This window comes from Alligator sinensis, unplaced genomic scaffold (assembly GCF_000455745.1).
Source record: "Alligator sinensis unplaced genomic scaffold, ASM45574v1 scaffold642_1, whole genome shotgun sequence".
NCBI lineage: Eukaryota > Metazoa > Chordata > Crocodylia > Alligatoridae > Alligator > Alligator sinensis.
This window is the reverse complement of record NW_005842289.1, coordinates 655,041-674,108: the sequence shown is the minus strand read 5'-3', so window position 1 is coordinate 674,108 and position 19,068 is coordinate 655,041. Positions and strand designations below refer to the sequence as shown.

Below are 19,068 nucleotides of genomic sequence, written 5' to 3'. Positions count from 1 at the left end.
AGAACATATCTAGTTTCCTTGGAAGTATTCTTTTCTTTTTTGGAAAACCAAACACTTTATCAATGCAGATATCTTCCACGTTTGCTTTTTCAACAAAAAATTAAAAACATCCATGGGAAAGATCATTTTCTGACTTGCTGTAGTTATAATTCCATTGGTATACAATCACTGACTGTTCTCAGAAATGATTGTGGTGTCATGATTCTTGCATCTAGCTCTTCAGTCAGGTAAAAAGAAAAGGGATGTGGCAGGAGGGACCTAATTACATAGAAATGTGTAGTGTCACAAACTGGAAACAGTAATTAGTCTCCTGCTACCAACACTTTCCAACAGACATAACAGGCCACTTCAGGGTCAACTTTACAACTGTGATTGCGCACACTCTGTGTGTGTGTGTGTGTGTGTGTGTCTCTCTCTCTCTCTCACTTGATTTTTCTCAGCCCCCAATTCCTACAGGATAATCTCTAGTATCTGCCTAATTTAGATGTATTCTGACCTTTTGCTCATATTAGTGATCAAATGAGAATGATTGACTTGGAGGAAAATATTTCAGATTCAGACATGTACTGGCTTCCAAGTTTTCAGACTTAGCAAAGCTAGTCCATGCGTCAGTAAGGGAAGCTACCTCTAAAACGCCAGACCACTAGGGCAGCTACTCTTGCCTCAGTTCCACTTTTCCCAGTGACATCTGTGTTCTTACAGCTAGGTATTCCTGGGTTAGCACTGATCACACTCACTCTATGGCATGGAAACACAAGAGTACAGAAAGAAAGCTTCAGATCCTTGCTTAGCCTAGAGGTCATTTCCCCCTCCTATGGTTGCCTTGTGCATTTACCCCTCACACGGTTGCCTTGTCCCCTCCAATGTTTTGCTTTGTGCATTTACCTTTGCTGCTGATGATCTTGGAGGTCATGTCCTTAAGCAGCAATAGGAGAGCACGGTCACAGTGTCCTCTTATCAAAATGCATTTTCAAATGCATTGATAATGACTTTGGTGAAACTCAAGTGATATAGAAAGGATTTGTTGCCTGTAATTTTGTTTCTGGTATTCTGGTGTAATGGATATCCCCAGTGGCCCTGTAATCTGTGCCCTGCTTTGTCTCTAGGGCACCCTCTCCTTCTTGCCCACCATGCCTTGGTGCATTTATTGTATTGAAAGGGAGGCTGCCTAAGGGTCCTAGAGGGATAGGTAACCCCCAGTACGGGTGCCAGAGGCATTTTGAATGGCACAAGTAACATTGTAGCTGTGATGGTCCAGAAATTATGCAAGAGCCAAGGGTTTCTTAGGGTGAACTGAAGAATGTCTTACATTCAAAAGTTTGTCTAATTCTATCACAACTACACAGTTGGTCCAATAAAAGATATTACCCTAAGTAATAATTGCCTTGCATTTTTCCTCTGGCATTTTAAAACTCACCCTGTGCATGAAAGGTGGCTTTCTTAGTGCAGTTAGATAACTCAGCTTCAACTCAGCACTGTGCTTCCTGAAGTAACTGCATAACTAAGTGAAATCAAGTTAGTTTTAGGGCATATTATGACTTCTGTATGCAATTGCCTGCCCGTCATGTGGTGATTGTGCCCTCCAACTCACAAATGTCTTTGATGAACACTGCAGATTCTTGTACTTCCATAAAATGCTCCATTTTCCTAAGCAATGAACTTGGCCGGTAAGGGATTTGTGCTCTGTTCTCTGTTGCAGGACATGGTCCCTCATTGTATTCATGGAGTTCTGCTGCTTGTTGAAAGAGATCTCACTTTTCGGATGGAGAAGCCAACAGCTGCCCAGGTAATGGAACCATTCATTCAGGAATTGCCAGAGAGCGCCTGATACCTTGTTAGCTCTCTGAACAATGAGTACTCTGTGCACTTATGGAAGTTTATTCTCACTTGAAATCTTCCTATCCCTTCTCTTTATTTATTGGGTGTGGTCTCTCTTTCAGGTGTGATATTTATGGGGCTGTTCAATGTATGCGAATCAAACATATCTCAGGAACAGCGTTTCTTTATTGCCAAGCACATCACTTACACATATACCCCATGTGCATGTCACAATATCAGCACTATCACTGTGAAACACCAGGAGGATGGACAGGGGGAGGAGTCCTGCACAGTGCACACTGATCTAAGTGCTTTCTAAGCCCTGTCATTAACAAGGGTCTAAATCCTGGAGTTCTTATTCAGGCTGAATTTCTAATGTGCCAAAGCTGTGTTCTACTCAGTAAAAATACGAAACACTGCCTGATCTTTTGCAGGTCCCAATGAGTCCTCCTTCCTTGGCAACAACAGGCTTTATGTAGAAAATGAGGAAAGAGGACTGAGGCTGCACCCTTTTCAATGGGAATAGTCTGTAATAGAGTTTCAAGGAGTAGGGTCTTCTTCACTGTCCTCATCCATTCAAAATGCCCCAGCTGTGAGGAGATCCTTAGCTGCATGGCTTGGAAGTCCTGGCAGATAACTATCTCAGTTGGCTTTAGGGTCTGTGGGGATGCTGTTTTCCCAGCCAGCAATCAGCTGCCTTTTGCTTTGGACTGTCTTCAGGAGGCACCTCCTTTGCCAATGTCACCTTGCAGTAGAATCATAGATCCTAGGGTTGGAAGGGATACCTCAAGGGTCATTTTGTTTAGCCCCCTGCACAAATGCAGGAGTGCAACAATAAGCTCTAGAGTTTTTATTCATGCACATTAACTGCAAATGTAGACATGCCTGCAGTCTCCTTCCATGATCATTGGAACCTTACAGGGATCCAGACAACCCACAGGCTTTCCTGAGAGTTTGGCTAGAGTAAGGACTTCAAATGAGAGCTTCCAAGGGAGGGACGCATAAGACAGGTGTCTTAACATGTACTAATTGTTGCAAAATGCAAATCCTCAAACTTGCAAGAGGTGCAGTATGGCTGGGTTACATTGCTGTTGAAACCTTAACTCATGCATTTCTCAACCACTTTTGAGTCTGATCATTCAACTGCACTGTGAATTCAATGAGAGCTGAAATGGTCAAGTCAGTATCCAGAATTAGAATTGAACTGTGATTGTGCCTAGAGGCTCCAGACAGGGATGGAGCCCCATTGTGTTCGATCCCGTGGAGTCCCCGTGCTGAGGCACCCTGAGCCCCAGCCAACCGTTCCCTGGCTGGCTGGAGCGCAGTGTGCCTCGAGACAGGGGAGCAAGCAGCCTTGGGCTGGCTGCTCTTGTCTCCACGTGCGTCAGTGTGGGGGCTTGAGGGCTGCCTACTTTCCCATATCAAGGCACCCTGGCCTGGGCACAGGGTGCCTCAGTGTAGGGGATGGGTAGCCCCTGCTGAGTCACTCTGTGCCCCAGCCAGTGCCACCCCTGCGCAGCACATGGAGCAGCTGGACAATGTGTCCTGCTGCAAGGCATGCGGGCAGGGGCATGCACTGCAGCACATAGCAGTGGCACAAATTTGTGCCGCTACTATTTGCGCTGCTGCAGGGTACACCCCTGCTCGCGTGGATGTGGCCACAGGCAAATAGCTCCTGAGCTATATAGAAGGTGCTGAGGATGGAGCAGGGTACAGCTGCTCTGTTAGGACATAGCTAGTGGTATTATTTGGGGAAAGTAAGTGCAGTTTTACAGTCCCCCAAACCTAAAAAAAATGCATGAATCTCATCACAGTGAATGACCTCATAAGGCAGAGAGTTGTTCCATCTCTGCAAAAATGACACTGGTGCTGAAGAATTCCTGACTGCTTTCAGACTTCTGTCTCAAATGACTTTTCCACTAACACTGGAAATTGCAAGAACTAATCTTGCAATTTCTTACTGCTTGCACATTCAACTATAGAACAGGTAGTTAATGAAATATTCCAAGATTGAATATTGCATTTACCTTTTCTCTTCATATTGTGATTGGATCACAGATAACTTCCGTGTGTGTGGGCACATTCCTGCCCAAAGGTAGAGCAAACAGAGAGATGCTATCTTTGGTACACCCTCCTCTCCTTCTGGCTACTTTTCAGTGCTCCTTTCTTCAGGGAGGTATCTTATGCAAATACTTGTCTTCTTCTTAGTTTGAGATTCTCACCTCAATGAAGTCCCTGCACAAGCACATAGACAGCTCGCAGCTGCCCCTCGAATTGGATGGAACCTTTCCTTACTGTCATCGGGACTGGCTAAGCTTTCGCATGGTGAGTGAGAGGCAGCAGTGTTACTTTCAGGCTTGTGTTTGGTACTTCCATAGAACAGAGAAGAAAAACAATGTCAATTTAAATCTACAGGAATAAGGAGATTTAAAGTTATTGGTCTTGTAACAGCCATGTTTCAGCTACATCATGCATATATGTCTGATAGTGTTTAAGTTGGGGGTGTAAGGTTTATCCATTAATGGTATGTATGCAAGGTGTAGCCAGAGCTGTAGATATCATAACATTAACTGTTGTATTACTGCTGCTTCTGCATTGAAGGGAGACAAACCCCTTTCTTCTGTTACAGTCCCAGGCATCCAAAACTGGGGCTCCCTTGAAGGTTATTCTTTCAGCTGTGATTAACATAAAGTCACCATTTAACTAGTTACACATCCAACAATAGAAAATAATCTGAAGTTAATTAGAATCATGTAATTTTGGAGCCAGAGTTCCTAGGGTGAATAAAAGGCTTCTCAATGAGGACTGTATTCCTGGCAGGTGTAAATACAGTACCAGATTTACAACACCAGTGTTCAAGTTCTTGGAAAAAATATCTGATCTGGCTGAGAACACCCTTTTTCTTTGGCACTGATAGCAGGTATGTTTTACCAAACAACCCACCAAACTCCAAGCCCATTCAGAAGCGGAAGCCTGAAAAAGAGGAGGAGAAAATTTCAGCCCTAAGGACCATTTTTTTTTTTTCTTCAGAAAGCTGCCCTGATAAGGGTCTGAAAGGAGACCTCAGCTTTCTATGAATATGTAGTATCATAGCTAGAGTGTGGGTTGAGATGTCCTGAGACCTGGAGTAGATTGGCTTGGCACACCTAGCCCCCCTCCCTGGTATGTTGTCAATTTGGCCTGGGAGAAGCTGTTTTTGTAGGAGCATGAATTTTAATGACTTTTGCCAAGGCTGAGTGGAAGAGATGAGATGTGAAATGAAGCACAGGTGCATTAAGGATCCTTATGGGCCACATCTGGGGCTGTGGTTATGAAGAGCAGCAGTAATCAGGAAGGCTGCTCCTGATCCAAGGTGTCTCTGGTGATGACAAATACTCTGGATCCAAAGTTTATGAGCCTCTAGCTTTGTCTCACTAGGGTTTATGTGAGCTGGGCTCTAGCACCCAGCCTGGACAACAACTGCCAGCAACAGTCTAGTTTTAATGGCAGCTTTTTAGCTAAATTATTTTTGCAATGTAAGGAAATAATTGTGAGCAAATCAACAACCAAGTGTCCCCTCAATCATCTTCCTCACCCCAGGAGTGAGTGTGAGGGCCAATGTTGTCCTAGTATTTTCCTGCAGCAGAGCTGTTCCTTCACCGACTTCCTGGCTTTTCCTTCTCCTCACTCCTCTGTTGAGAACCCTTTGGTGCTTGTCACTGATGGCGAAGGCTCCAGCTGCAGGCTGATGTAAACACGTAAGAGCAAGATACCTGGGTGACAATGCCTTGTTTCATCTGCGAGAGCACAATGAAAAGCAGAACTAGTGAAGAAGCTTTAGCTCTTTTGAGTCTTTTGCTTCCTGCTCTTACCAACCCCAGAGGGCCATGTGGGGGTCAGGCATCTTTCTTTGTATTTACATGGAGGCTTATGCCTCTTCATTAGCTATAGAAATCCTACCCTAGATGGGCCAGAGGATTTCCAAAGGTTTCTTTACAGTATAATGCATCACAGTCACATTGATAGAGAAAAATTATCCTTTAGGAAGAGTCAGAATCTTAATGTTTCTGCCAGAAGAATTGATCTATGGAAGAAAAGCAAGCCCAGTTTTCTTTGTATTCAGTGGGCAAGTCTACACATGCAAATACTCTGGGTTGGGTTCTCTCTAAAGTAAACCCACCCCAGGCAGGTGACTACATGTATGGGCATGCAGGAACAGATTTGCTGCTCCTGGCAGCAGCCTGCTTCTGCCCCTTCTGCACAAATCTCCTGGCCACTGCAGAAATCTCCCAGCCACTGCTGCCCGGCTGACCCAGAGAAAGTTTGCTCCTGGTCAGCTGTCTACACATGCCGTACTGTGCAGTAACTAATTGCAAGAAAACTTGCTACTTGTATTTGCAAGTAGAAAATTTACTTGCAATTAGAGAAAATTACTGTGCAGTGAGCGTCTACATGTGTAGATGTGTTGTTTGGTTGGTTGGTTGGTTGGTTTATTTAACTTGTAAAAAGTTTAAACACCCAGCGGAGGACCCGAGGCCTGGTACCCCGATGGTTGTTATTGAAATGTCTGAGAAGCCACTTGCCAGGTCGTATTACAGGGAGGAAACCTGTAATATTGTATAGGGATTACTATTAAAGTTCACTTGATACAAAAATGGATGAGTTGACATGTCAATCCATCAATCCCTGGGGGTCTCTGGCAAAAAGAATCCTATTGGTAACAGGCGGTGATGTTTACTGTGCAGTAATCTGCGCTAATCCCAAGTAAAGCATCTTGTGTAGATGCGCCCAGTGGGCATGTCTACACAAGACACTTAATGCACAGTAGCCTAATAATATGGGTGTAAGTCCGCCCGCTGCTCCCCCGTGAGCTCAGGGACCCCAGCAGCGACCCCAGGACCCCTGATGAGCCACGGCGAGCCAGCAGGTAAGCAGGGGCCTGTGGAGGGAGGGATCTAGTCAGCTGAGAGCAGGCTAAGTGGGCAAAGGAGGGGCACGGGTAAGTGGGCAAAGGGGGGGCCCCCCCCCCCCCCAGCTCCTACTTCGCTCAGCCCCCCAGGGAGCCGCGCGACTTGCGAACAGGCTGCGCAAACAGGTGCGTTCCTGGGCCCGGTGCGTGAGTTAGCGCGGAAGTTCACGCAGGAGGGTGAGCGGGAGGGTCTGAGGCCTTGCCTGTGAGCCCCCCAGAGTAGACAGTCCCAGCCGTAGCCAGCCCACCAGCGGCATGACATGGATGGGCATGCACTGCACCCCGAGGGTCCCCTCAGGGTCTGCAGCACCCCCCTCTGGCACCTCAGAGACCACCGCCCAGACGGAGCCCATAGTTCCGGGCTTCACGCAGACAGAGCCTTTGGCTGCCTGTCCCTTTTTCAGGCTTTGGGGCTTGGGAGCATGGCCACCTCCCCTTGTGGGGTCTGCTCCCTAATGGGGTCTCTGGCATGCCAGCTGGAGGAGCTCCAGGCCACAGTCCAGAGCCTACATGCCATCAGGGACCGTGAGCAGGAGATAGACTCCTACTGCCAGGCCCTTCTCCAGGAGGTGGAGGGTAGACCATGGTCTCCCTCCAGGACAAGGGAGGACTCCAGGACCTCCCCTTCTGTCCAGCCACAGGGTTGGACCAAGGTGGTCAAAGGCCCCAGGGCCCGTTGCACCAAGGCCCCTGCCCTGCTGGAGCTTTGCAACAGGTATGAACCTCTTGCAGCCCCAGCAGAGCCTGCTGAGTTGCCAGCTCCCAACACAGGACACTGTAGCTACCATCCCCGCTCTCCCCAAGACCAAATGCAAAGTGTTTGTTGTGGGAGACTCCATCCTGAGGGGGACTGAGGGGGTAATCTGCCGCCTCGACCCCTTAGCCCGGGAAGTTTGCTGCTTCCCGGAGGCCCGCATCCGAGACATTGCGGAGAAGATCCCTAAGCTCCTCCAGCCCACAGACCACTATCCCATGCTCCGCATCCATGTGGGCACCAATGACACGGCTCGGAGTGCTCCCAGCCAGGTCATGAGGCGCTACAGGGATTTGGGTGTAGGGCTAAAGGGTCTGGGGGCACTGGTGGTGTTTTCTTCAATCCTCCCAGTCTTGGGCTATGGGCTGAGGAGGGAGAGGAGGTTCCAGGTAGTTAACCAAAGACTGTGGCGCTGGTGTCATCAGGAAGGCTTTGGCTTCCATGACCACAGTCCGCTCTTTGGAGAGAGAGGCAGCAAGGTGTTGGGAAGGGATGGCCTCCACTTCTCTTCCGAAAGAAATAGACACATCCCAGTCAAGTTAATCCTTATGTCATTTCACAGCAAGCCACTGCTCTGTTGTCCAGACTGTGATGTAACACATAAACCCCACTGCCAGTGTCTGTTTAAAGTTCACAGGTGATGATCTAGCATCATGTCCTACTGTTAAAGAGCTCAAGAGATGAATGATAGAAATAAGTGTCCAACATATATTGCTATATTATTTTTTAAAAATTTCTGGTAGCAGCACAACTAAAACAGCAGATTTTGATTCTATCTAACCAAAGGATATACTGGAACATATTGCAACATCTGATATGTCACTGTAAATCGCAAGCACTGTCACATTTTATATGAATTTCTTTTCTTCTCTGACAAGGACATTCAGTATTCTAAGTGTCGTACATCATTATCACTCCTATCATATATACTCCGCTATACACAAAGGATGAGAATCTATTCCACCTATTAGAGGAATAATTGTGATTCTGTTCCAACCTGCTTGAGTCCAAGGGAAACATGTAACACAAAAAGTGAATGAGGTTAGGAGGACGACATATTACAAAATTATGTGTAACTTTTTCAAGGACTTTATCAAGGGGAAATGGGATCACATTTATGTGCCAAAGTTCACTTAGTTTTTACACATGCTCTGGTGGTGGGGAAGGAGAATGCTTTAATTAAAGTGACTCTGAGAGCCACTCTAATTAAAGCACCAGCAGTGTTTTGTGTATGCAGTGTCCCACACTTCAAAATGATGGTGGTGGCTGTGGCCATTTTGAAGTGTGGCCATTTTGAGATGCAAAGCCTGTTGGAGTGCGCTAAGCGCCATGCTCCAGCAGACTAGATTAATTAAGTCTTCTACGACACACTGTAATTACAGTGCATCAGAGCAGCATCTCTGGATGTCTACAGGCACCCCATGAATCTGTAATGAGTGGTTATGGTACTCACCTAAAGAAGAGAGGAAAAGAGTGTCCTGGTTCAGTTTCCTCCTTCCCAGACTGCTTTTATATTCATATCAAACAATCACTAAATAAAGTAAGGAAATATTCCTGGAACTAGGGAACAGCTTGCAATTCAAACAAACACTGGAATCTCTTCCTTTCACATTTCTGAGGTAGTACTGCCCTTATGGCTGTGTCAGAGGTATAGGTCCAAAGTGACTGTTCCAAAATTTGGGGTAACAGCTGATTGTTTAAAATATCTTTAATGCTGCCTGGCCTTGTGGAATCTACCATACTCCCCATGGGGAAAAGGCCTTAAACTGTTATGTAAGAGGTGCAGCAAAAATTGCCAACATTAGTATAGATTTCCTCTGGTAGCTAGTGAGGCCAAGGGAAGATCATACCAGCTACCTGGCCATGGGCATAAGGTGATCTTGCAGGACTTGCATTTCTTTTATCAGACTGCTGATCGGTCCATTTGTAGCTAAACCAGATAACACTTCTATATTGAGTCTGACCATCATCCATTTTATGACCTTTCACAGTTATGCACTAATTTGCAGTGGGTTTGCTTCAATTTTACTTTTATACTAACCATCACTGTTCCTGATTTGGTTATGGGTCCATAATCAGCTGTTACCTCTCAGAGTGTCATGGTCAAGTGAATTGGGAGATCCTTTCCAGGAGCCAACAATCTCATGCCTGTTGGGTTCGGACTGCCTTGTTTTTAGTAACTTTGTCTGGGTTCTTATCTAGGAAAGCACATGTAGTTAGTTTTGCCCAATTCCTATTGGTTCCCTAGATTACTTGTTGCCTGGCTTCTCTTATAAGCAATTTTCCTCACATTGTGTGATCTTTTTACCTGGTTATCTGCATGGACCTCCAGAAGCTTGTTTCTGAAGGAGACTCATTTCATTTACTCAGCTACCACACTATGTCTCCTTCTTTTTGAGCCTTCTTCTTTCTGCAGTTGTGTGTGTGGGTATACATGACCTGACATGGTGTATACCCACATTACTTCCACAAGTGAATTATCTGAAGGAAATGAAGGGCTGTATCCTCATCATCTTCTGGACAACGCTGAGAGCATATACAGCGTTCATTAATTTCAGCCAGTTGCCATGAAGATCAATCCACAGCATGGGGAGTTATTATAGAGTTGCTGACACAAGACAAATCCCGGCCCCCTTTACCTCATGTTCACTAGTTTGTATGCATGGGTCCTTGTTATTTGGCAAATCTAATTTGCATATAGTTTAACTATGCACCTGGAGCTTACATCTATTTGCAGTGATGACTCTGGTGGACAAAATTGGATATACAGGCAGTCCTTGGACTTACGACACAATTGGTTCCTGAAAACCATGTCTTAAGTTGAAATGTTGTAACTCAGAACTGATTTTCCCATAGGAAACAATGTTATAAATGGGGGATTGATTCCTAAACCAAGGCCCGATACCCTATTTTCAATAAAAATAACCCAGAATTTTGTACTTAATCAATTATAGATGAGTCCCTCAAGGCTCTGTCCTTGGACCTATATTGTTCAACATCTTCATTAATGATGTGGACATTGGAGTCAAAAGCGGACTGGCCAAGTTCGCTGATGGTACCAAACTATGGGGTAAAGCAAGCACACCTGAGGACAGGAGGGCAATCCAGACAGGCTCAGGAAATGGGTGGACGAGAACCTGATGGTGTTTAACACTGAAAAATGCAAGGTTCTCCACCTTGGGAGGAGAAATCTGCAGCATCCTTATAGGCTCGCCAGTGCTACGCTGGCTAGTACTACAGATGAAAGGGACTTGGGGGTCATGACTGACCACAAGATGAACATGAGCCTTCAATGCGATGCTGCAGCTAGTAAAGCAACCAAAACACTGGCTTGCATCCATAGATGCTTCTCAAGCAAATCCCAGGATGTTATTCTCCCCTTGTACTCGGCCTTGGTGAGGCCATGGCTGAAGTACTGCTTCCAGTTTTGGCTCCACAATTCAGAAAGGATGTGGAGAGGCTTGAGAGGGTGCAGAGGAGAGCCACGCGCATGATCAGAGGTCAGGATAACAGACCTTATGATGAGAGGCTGAGAGCCATGGGGCTATTCAGCCTGGAAAAGCGCAGGCTTGGGGGGGATCTGGTAGCCACCTATAAGTTTATCAGGGGTGCTCATCAGGATCTGGGGGAACATCTGTTCACCAGAGCCCCCCAATGGATGACAAGATCGAACAGTCACAAACTCTACTGTGACCGATTCAGGCTGGACATAAGAAAGAACTTCACTGTCCGAGCCCCCAAGGTTTGGAATAGACTGCTGCCGGAGGCGGTTCAAGCACCCACTTTGAACGCCTTCAAGACAGATTTGGATGCTTATCTTGCTGGGATCCTATCATCCCTGTTGACTTCCTGCCCCTGGGGCAGGGGGCTAAACTCGATGATCCTCCGGGGTCCCTTCCAGCCCAAATGTCTATGAAATCTATGAATACTGCCTAGTAACAGGCCGAGCAAAAACTGTGCTCATATGATACTGCGCAGTAGTATTAAGTTACTGCACAGTAAAAGTCACTAAAAGCCCGTGTGCCAGCACTACTATGCAGTAACTATGTAGGCCCTGCCTCTGGCAGTGATGACTAGCACCCCAGGCTCCTGCTGGCCCTGCTGGCCTGCTGCAATGACTGCTGGCTGGTCCATAGCCATCTGGAGCCTCCTGGCTCCCCCACATGCAGCGACTGCTTGCTTGGCTCCAGCGCTCCATTCAAGGGCCACCACTGCTGCCACTACCGCATATCTGCCACCTGGACCCTGTCCTGCTGGCTGGGCCCCGGCAGTAATTCCAGCAGTGGGCTGCTGGATGCCACCGCCGGGGCCACCGTTGTCCTCCCAGGCCTCCAACCCCACCACCTCTGGGCCCATTGTGCCAGTCAGGACTGGTGACTGCATATTGTCCAGCAGACCTGTGATGACGAGCAGTGGCTGGAGGTGTTCCAGATGACCTAGTCCACTTTTCAGGACTTCTTGGAGCAGCTCTGGCCCCACCTGGAGTGGCAGAAAACCGCTATGTGGCCGCCTCTCTCTGCAGACACCCAGCTGGTCTTTGCCCTGCTCAGGCTGGGCATGCTTGCCAGCCTCTGCTGTGTGGGGCATCTCTTTGGGGTGGGCCAGTGCCGGGGAGGCCGTCCTGGAGGTCTGCAGCACTTGGAGGATGTGCTGGGGCACATGGTGCTCCACATGCACAATTCCCAGGCAGGGGCGTGGGGTTCCGTGCCTGGGATATCCCCAGTGCATCAGGGCCCTTGACGGGACCCACATCCCCATCACCTGCTCACCCTGTGATGACTGCCTCTACTGTAGCTGGAGGGGCTTTCACTCCCTTGTGCTCCAGGTCATTGTTGACCACTGTGGTGCCTTCACCAATGTGAGTGCCAGCTGGGCAGGCCGTGCCCATGACACCTGCATGTTCTACAACTCCACCCTGCCAGCCCTGGTGCAGAGTGACTGCTTTGTGCTGGGGGGGTGTTGGACCTGCAGCTGGGTGCTGTGGTGGTCCCGCCTCTCCTCATTGGAGGCCTTGCCTATCCACTCCTGCCTTGGCTCATGTGTCCCTATACTGGCCAGGTGGAGCCCTGCCAGGCCCACTTTATCTGCTGCGTGGGTTGGACCTGTGCCTGGTGGAGTGTGCCTTCAGCTGCCTCAAGGGATGCTGGCGCACCCTCACTGCCTGCCTTGTTTGCCAAGGACAACCTCCCCCTAGTCATTGTCGCAGCCTGTGTGCTGCATAACATGTGTGAGGCTCGGGAAGAGCTCTTCTGTGAGACCTGGGAGGAGGAGGATGCCTGGCATCAGAGGCATCACCCGTGGCAGCAGTGGCAGTGGTGGGCCCTCCCCACCAAGGCCCCAGGAGAGCTGCACACCCACCCCTGGTGGCCAGGGCACTGTATGTGAGAGGCGCTGGTTGACCACCTCCTCCTGCACTCCACACTGTAGCCTTCCTGGACAGCTGCCCTCACACCTCCACCTCCCCACCCACTCCCAGCACCATGCTCACTGCAGGCACATCTCAGAAGAACAAGTTTTTTATTCCCCACATCAAACAGACTCCCGTACCTCCAACAAACAGAGCATCCCCCCATATCCAACAACAGAGCCCCTCCACCACCCACCCCACCCACCAACAATAAAACATCCTCTCCCCTGTGCAAACTATTTAAAATGTGGTTTGTGTGCTGCCCTGGGGTGGGAGGCCATAGGGTGGGGATGCCTAGGGGGCAGAGCCTGGGGACAGGCGTGTCTACACCCCAGCCTGTGGATGTTCCCACATGGATATGCATGCCACAGTGACCCCAGCAGGCAGGAGACTCGCCCAGGGATGACAGCAGGGGCAGGTGGGTTAGGGTCAGGGGCTAAGCAGCAGGTGGCATGAAAGCAACTGCCAGGGCCAGGACAGTGTTCAGCACTCAGCAGTTGTCATCTGTGGTCTACACTGCCCTGCCCAGGACTGTGGTCTGCTCCTGCAGGGCATCCACCCGCTCCATCCAGGAGCTGCACCAGAATTTATGATCTGCCCGGTGCCAAACCTCCTTGTGGGCCAGATCCTCCACCCCCTACCTGTCCTGGTGGGCCATATCCTCTTCCTATCAGGCCCATGTATCCAGCAGATGGTCTTCTGACACTGTCATCAGCTGGTCCAGGAGGACACTGTGGCCCTGGGTCTGCTTTCTGCGGAGCTGGTGTATCCTCAGAGCACTGGCTGTGGGTGATGGTGACCCTGAGGATGCATCCCAGCTGCCAACTGCGGGCTCTCCCCTGTGTGCAGCCACAGGGCCTGCAGAGCCATGAGAAAGAAGCTGTTTGTGAAAGTTTGCAACATTTCTGAGATAAGATGCTCTATATGAGGAGCCATGTGCTGCCCGGCCTCATACTGGGGGTCAGGCATGCGTGGGTGCCCGGGGACCATGGTAAGTTGGGCAGGCAGGCCTGGGTCCAGGTGGTTGCCGGCCGAGCCCCTTGTCTCCTCTCACTCTGCAGGGGCAGGTGGGCTGCTAGGTGCTGGACACAGGCAGCCTACTTCCCCCACCCTGTTCCCAGGGTGGGACAGGACAGGACAGGCTCCTGGCAACACCTGCTGCTGTGGCTCCAGATCCTGCTGCTTCCCCCCTTCCCCCCCACCGCAAGCCAGCCTGTCTCCTGTGCTACTGCCAAGCCTGTGGCGCCCTGGCTCATGGGGCGCAGGGCTCCTGGACTACTGGAATGAGGCGCTGCCCCTGCCCTTGCCCTCCCTGCAGAGGGCCTCTCCAGGGAGGCTCCCTGGAGCCAACTTCTCCTCCCCAGTGCCGGTGCTGTGCCCTGAGTGTGCCCATACTGCATGTGTCCCAGGTGGTGTGCGAGGAGCTGTTTGTACGGACCAAGGTGTGCCTGACCCACTATGCCCTGCTGCTGGTAATCCCCATGTTGTCCCGGGCACACCTGAGCAACTGGCATGGGACCCTGAGCTTTAACGGAGCAGGGGCCAAGCCTAGGCTGCTCCGTAACCTCCACTACCACCTGGAAGGCTACCTGTGTCTGTGCTACACGTCCCTGCCCCCTGGACATCGCCACTGGAACCTGGAGGCCATGGGAGTGTGGCTGGGCTTAGCAGGGAGCAGGGGACAGGAGCAGGGTCTGGGGGCAGGGGTCAGGGCTGAGAGGCCCTTTCCCCCAGCACATGACTTACCAAGTTACCAGATCTGGCCTGGCTGGTGACTCCGCTCAGTCCTGGCTGGTGGCTCTTCAGATGGCAGGGCATGGTGTGCAGGTGCCCAGGCAGCCCCTCCCCCCCTGGGGAGCAGCTCTGCTGGTAGCTGGCAGTGACATGGCCGGCCATGCCCCATGGCTGGGGCTGAGTCTGCAAAGCTGTCATGGCAAGAGGTGGCCTGGGCTCCCCAAGCTGCTGGTGGAGGCTGCAGGTGGGGAGCTCAGTGGGACGGGCTGCCACAACCCCAAAGGGCCCTGTCCCAGTGACACATCACTGCAGGTGCCAGGCCGGGGCAGGGGCTCGGGAGCCCCACGGTACCTTGCCAATCGCCTCCTGTGACCAGTTGGGGCCCTGAGTGGCAGGCACTGGTTTGGGCGATGGCAAAGCCATCGGGGCTCCTGTGCCAGCTCTCCAGGCCTCTGTACGGCTGTCCCTGCCAGGCTTGGGCAGGTGCTTGAAGTGCTCAGCACAAGGGCATGGCACAGGACTGGCAGCCATGCCGTGAGGCAATGCCCCACAGCACCTGTAGGCTCCAGGCAGGCTGCTGGGGGTGGGCTGCAGGTGTGACAAAAACTTCTAAGGTCTGTGGCTCTGCTCCCTCACTTAGGGTTTTTTTTTCTTCTTTCTCTTTCTTTGTTTTTTCACATGTCTGTTAACCATGGTTGCTGCCTACGTGACCTGGCTCAGGTAGGAGAGGGTGTATCTAGCCTCTCCTTTGTTCTGAGTTCTGACCACATTCCATGGAAGCTAGGCTTAAGCCAGTGTCACTCCAATAGGTAATGCTGATGTTTTCCAAATTGATTGGTCAGCATCAAATAACACTTGTCCATGACTGGGTCCAGGTGATGAGGTCAGTCGAGCTATTTAAAAGGGTCCCTCCACGTTGTGGGGGGAGGCAGACATCTTTTGGTCACAGAATCAAGCTATGTACCTCCAGAATCCTCTGGACGTTGGTGTGAGTAACTTATCTGCATTTTAGCCAGTAACTTAAATCTAAGTGTTCTAGATGCATACTAAAAGGGCCAACAAGCCCCTTATACTGTTTTGCTCAAGGCTGTTTGCTTTCAAAATTCTTTTTGGTTTGTATTCCTTCCCAATGCCTTCCCTTTCTAATCAATAAAGCCACCAATCGTAGCAAGCCTGGCAGTAGATGTTTGAGAGGGATTGGGCAAGCCTTTTTGCTCTCTTTGCTTGACTGACTAAGGGAGGCTACTTTCTATGCTTCAGGCTATAAGAAGCACCCAGATATATCCTGCTGGGGCTAAGCAACGCCTAGGTCTACAGGGCCTGTGTACCCCAAGCAGCACAAAGCCCTAACAGAGACTGGAGGTTGGGTGGTAGCAGCAGTTACCACAGGCTTGTGGGGGTGCTCCGGGGAGGGGGGTGGCCAGAAGTTGGCACCTCTGGGGAGGCATCTGAAGCTTGGTTTTGCTCGGGTGCAGTGAGGTGGGCAGCTTAGCACCAGAACGCCCCCTACTGGCCCTCCACAGTAGCCAGCTTGAGCTGGCCCCAGTGCCTGCAGCTGGGCCTGGGTACTGAGAGGCCCGGCAGGAGCCTGGAGCAGCCTGCTTGCCTGGATGGTGCAGGTCTGACAGCTGCATGGCGCTGTGGTGCCAGGCAGAGGTGCTGGGGTATAGGCACGCTGGTGTGGCTAGCCTGAGGCCTGGAGTAGCCTCAAGCTCCCTGCACGCGTGCCCCAGGGCTCAAAATGCCTGCAGGCTTTTAAGGGCCTGAGGCTGGGGCTGCCATAGAGCTGGTCCAGCTCTGGGGCTGGCCCCCTAGTGGTAGCGCTGACTAGGACCAAATTTGCTCCTGGTTGGTTTCTACATGTATGTTACGTACTACCCGAACGTAAACTTACTACTTGCATTTGCCGGTAACTAATTTAGTTGCGAGTAGTGTCATTTACTGTACAGTAAGCATGCGCATGTGTAGACATGCGTGCTTACTGTACAGTAAGCTATGCTACCGCACAGTAAAGCATCTCATGTAGACGTACCCACTGTCTGGAATAAATCAGTCTTGCAAGAGTAGAATAGTGTTGAGTAGAAAAATGTTGAAACCCAAAGCTGAGAAAGAACATGCATAGAGATTAGTCTTTTTAGTAGGGTTATGGCTGAATTCAGGTGAGCATGAGGTGTAGTACAGAGGAGTGAGGGAAATGTTTGTAGTCAAGGAAAAGTAGATACGGAAGAGGGCTGGGGCCTTGGGCCACTTCTCATTTCACATGCTTTCTATTTTAATGGCATAACTTTGCCAGAGCTGTCACTGAGGTGGAAGTTTGTGTGAAAATCTGACGGCATGGGTGCTATATACATACAGCACACTGGAAATGTCAGAATCAAGCGCTAGACTTCTTTAAACTTTGCATTCATGTGGCAAACAGCATTTATTTGACATTTCTGATGAGCTCACCTGAATCCTGCCAGCTAATCAGTCTCTACTGGGGCCGTTCCAGTATTCCAAATCTGGAAGCCATTTTAAATATCTACTGCTATTTTCTTGCATACAACATGCCCCTGAATAAGATACATACCTTATTTTTGAAAGGCAGGATGAAGAAAGAAAGATCTTTCCTTGCTTCTGCAGCAGGAGCCTTTGTTAGCAGGAAGAAAGAGGCAGGGAGAAGAGAAAGTGTCCATAGACAACAGATTCGGAGCCCCATGTGCAGCACTGCACTTACTTTCACTTCATCTCCTACTCCTCCCCTTCCCGACCCCCCAGGAAGTGCTATTGCCATATTGCCTCGCTTATAATGCACACCCTAAATTCCAGCAGCTGAATTTTGGGACGAAAGTGTGTGTTGTATGTGAGGAAGTATGGTAATTTGAAAGAAAACCAGCTTTTGTGTTTGGAATTTACCCTCCTCCCTTTTCCCAAAAATTCCTCTGGTTTAAGGGAAACAACTGCTCCTATTCAGACCTAAATTGATGACTCTTCTCGGGCTCATGAATAGCTCATGAACCACCAGGGCTTGAAATGGTTTTCCTGTATCCAAGGAAAACTGATAACTCAGGTTTTTTCAGTTGCAGAGGTCCTTTGTATCTGTTTGGAAGGTTACCGGATATTCACTCTTAAATCTGTACCGACCTCATAGGTGCGAAATAGCTAATCCATGTCGTGTATCAAATTTAGAACACACGCAATAAATTTTCTGCTATCCAAAGGCCCATGTATTGTAACACAAGCAATTTGGCTTTATGAGTAAGGCATATGAAAAGCAATGCTAAGTTTGAAAAAATGCAGCTGTCCAGAGAACGTTCTGAAATATTCTGTCTAAAATGAGGCCCAGAATCCCCCTTGGCTTGGGGTTGTAATTAACTGGCTTGTATTGGTCTCAGCATGGGATGACCTAGCTAAACTCAGTTTGGCCACTTGTGGCTGGTGAGGCCATTCCAGGGACATGACACAAAAATCTTTATCCCATCAGGTGGTCTTTAGTCCTGGTGCATATCTTCTCATTCTTATTAACTTTATTATTTGAGACTATTTATTAGTTTAGTACATGTAGCTAAAGTCTAATTAAACACACCATTCCACTCCAAATATCTAGCTTGCGCTCTTTCTACCAGTGCCCAGAGGTCCCTACAAGCTGCTTGTTCTCTTTAGCCCTAAAAAGGATAGTGCTTTGACAGTAATCTCTGCTTGTTTCTCTCACCTCATAGAAACTAGAGCATCTGCTACAAGGATGTCAGGGAGCTTGTGCTTTCCTGCAGGGGGCCATTCACAGTGTGGAATCTGGTAGACTGCCGGAAAGAGCTGCGGTAAGTGTCACTCTACTACTGGATACAAGTGTGTTGCAGAGAGCAGGATGCTGGACAGCCTGTGGGGAGAAACTGTGCAGCCTCAGATTTTACTGATATAATAGCAGGTTCTAAATACAATGCATGCCACTGCATGCATCTGAGACTTTTGCTGCATTTTTTAAATTATTTAATTTAATATTGAAACACTTAAGGAAATTACCTAGAGTAAAAAAATTAAACAGCAGGTGTCTAAATAGCAAAGAACTAGGAACTGGGACTCCACATGTGGTTTAGTGAGGAAAAAAAGGGATTAAAAAGGCAATTAACTTTACCATGAATTTATCATCAAAGTACTGATGCAGGGATGGGTGGAGGCATAGTTACTCATCTGTGTTAGCATACCACCCTTATCCTTTCCTGGGGCAGTTGGGAGACTTTGCCAATCATTAGATTTATGACAATGAGCCACTGTCGTAATTAATTACATGTTGGGAGGAAAGAAAGGTGCTAATAGTATCTTTAGGTCTGAAGAGCACTGATTGTATTAATAAAATGCAGTCTTTGTTAAGGAGCTGTCTTTGTTAAAAAAAAATCCTCAGGAAGGGCCCAGGACTGTTCAGAAAGAGTG

At 49.1% G+C, this 19,068-nt stretch overlaps 1 protein-coding gene across 6 annotated transcripts in view; it reads left to right on the top strand.

Moving 5' to 3' along the window:
* The window catches only part of PLEKHG4 (pleckstrin homology and RhoGEF domain containing G4), a 195,833-nt gene that overhangs the window by 81,888 nt on the left and 94,877 nt on the right, over nt 1-19,068 (top strand). For 4 of the 6 annotated variants that reach the window (XM_025209442.1, XM_025209439.1, XM_025209438.1 and 1 more), the window contains exons 7-9: nt 1,700-1,786; nt 4,027-4,143; nt 18,360-18,458. In XM_025209442.1, coding sequence (XP_025065227.1) covers nt 1,700-1,786; nt 4,027-4,143; nt 18,360-18,458 — 303 coding nt within the window. The remainder of the gene's footprint in view (nt 1-1,699; nt 1,787-4,026; nt 4,144-18,359; nt 18,459-19,068) is intronic. The other 2 variants (XM_025209440.1, XM_025209441.1) reach the window with 2 other exon arrangements.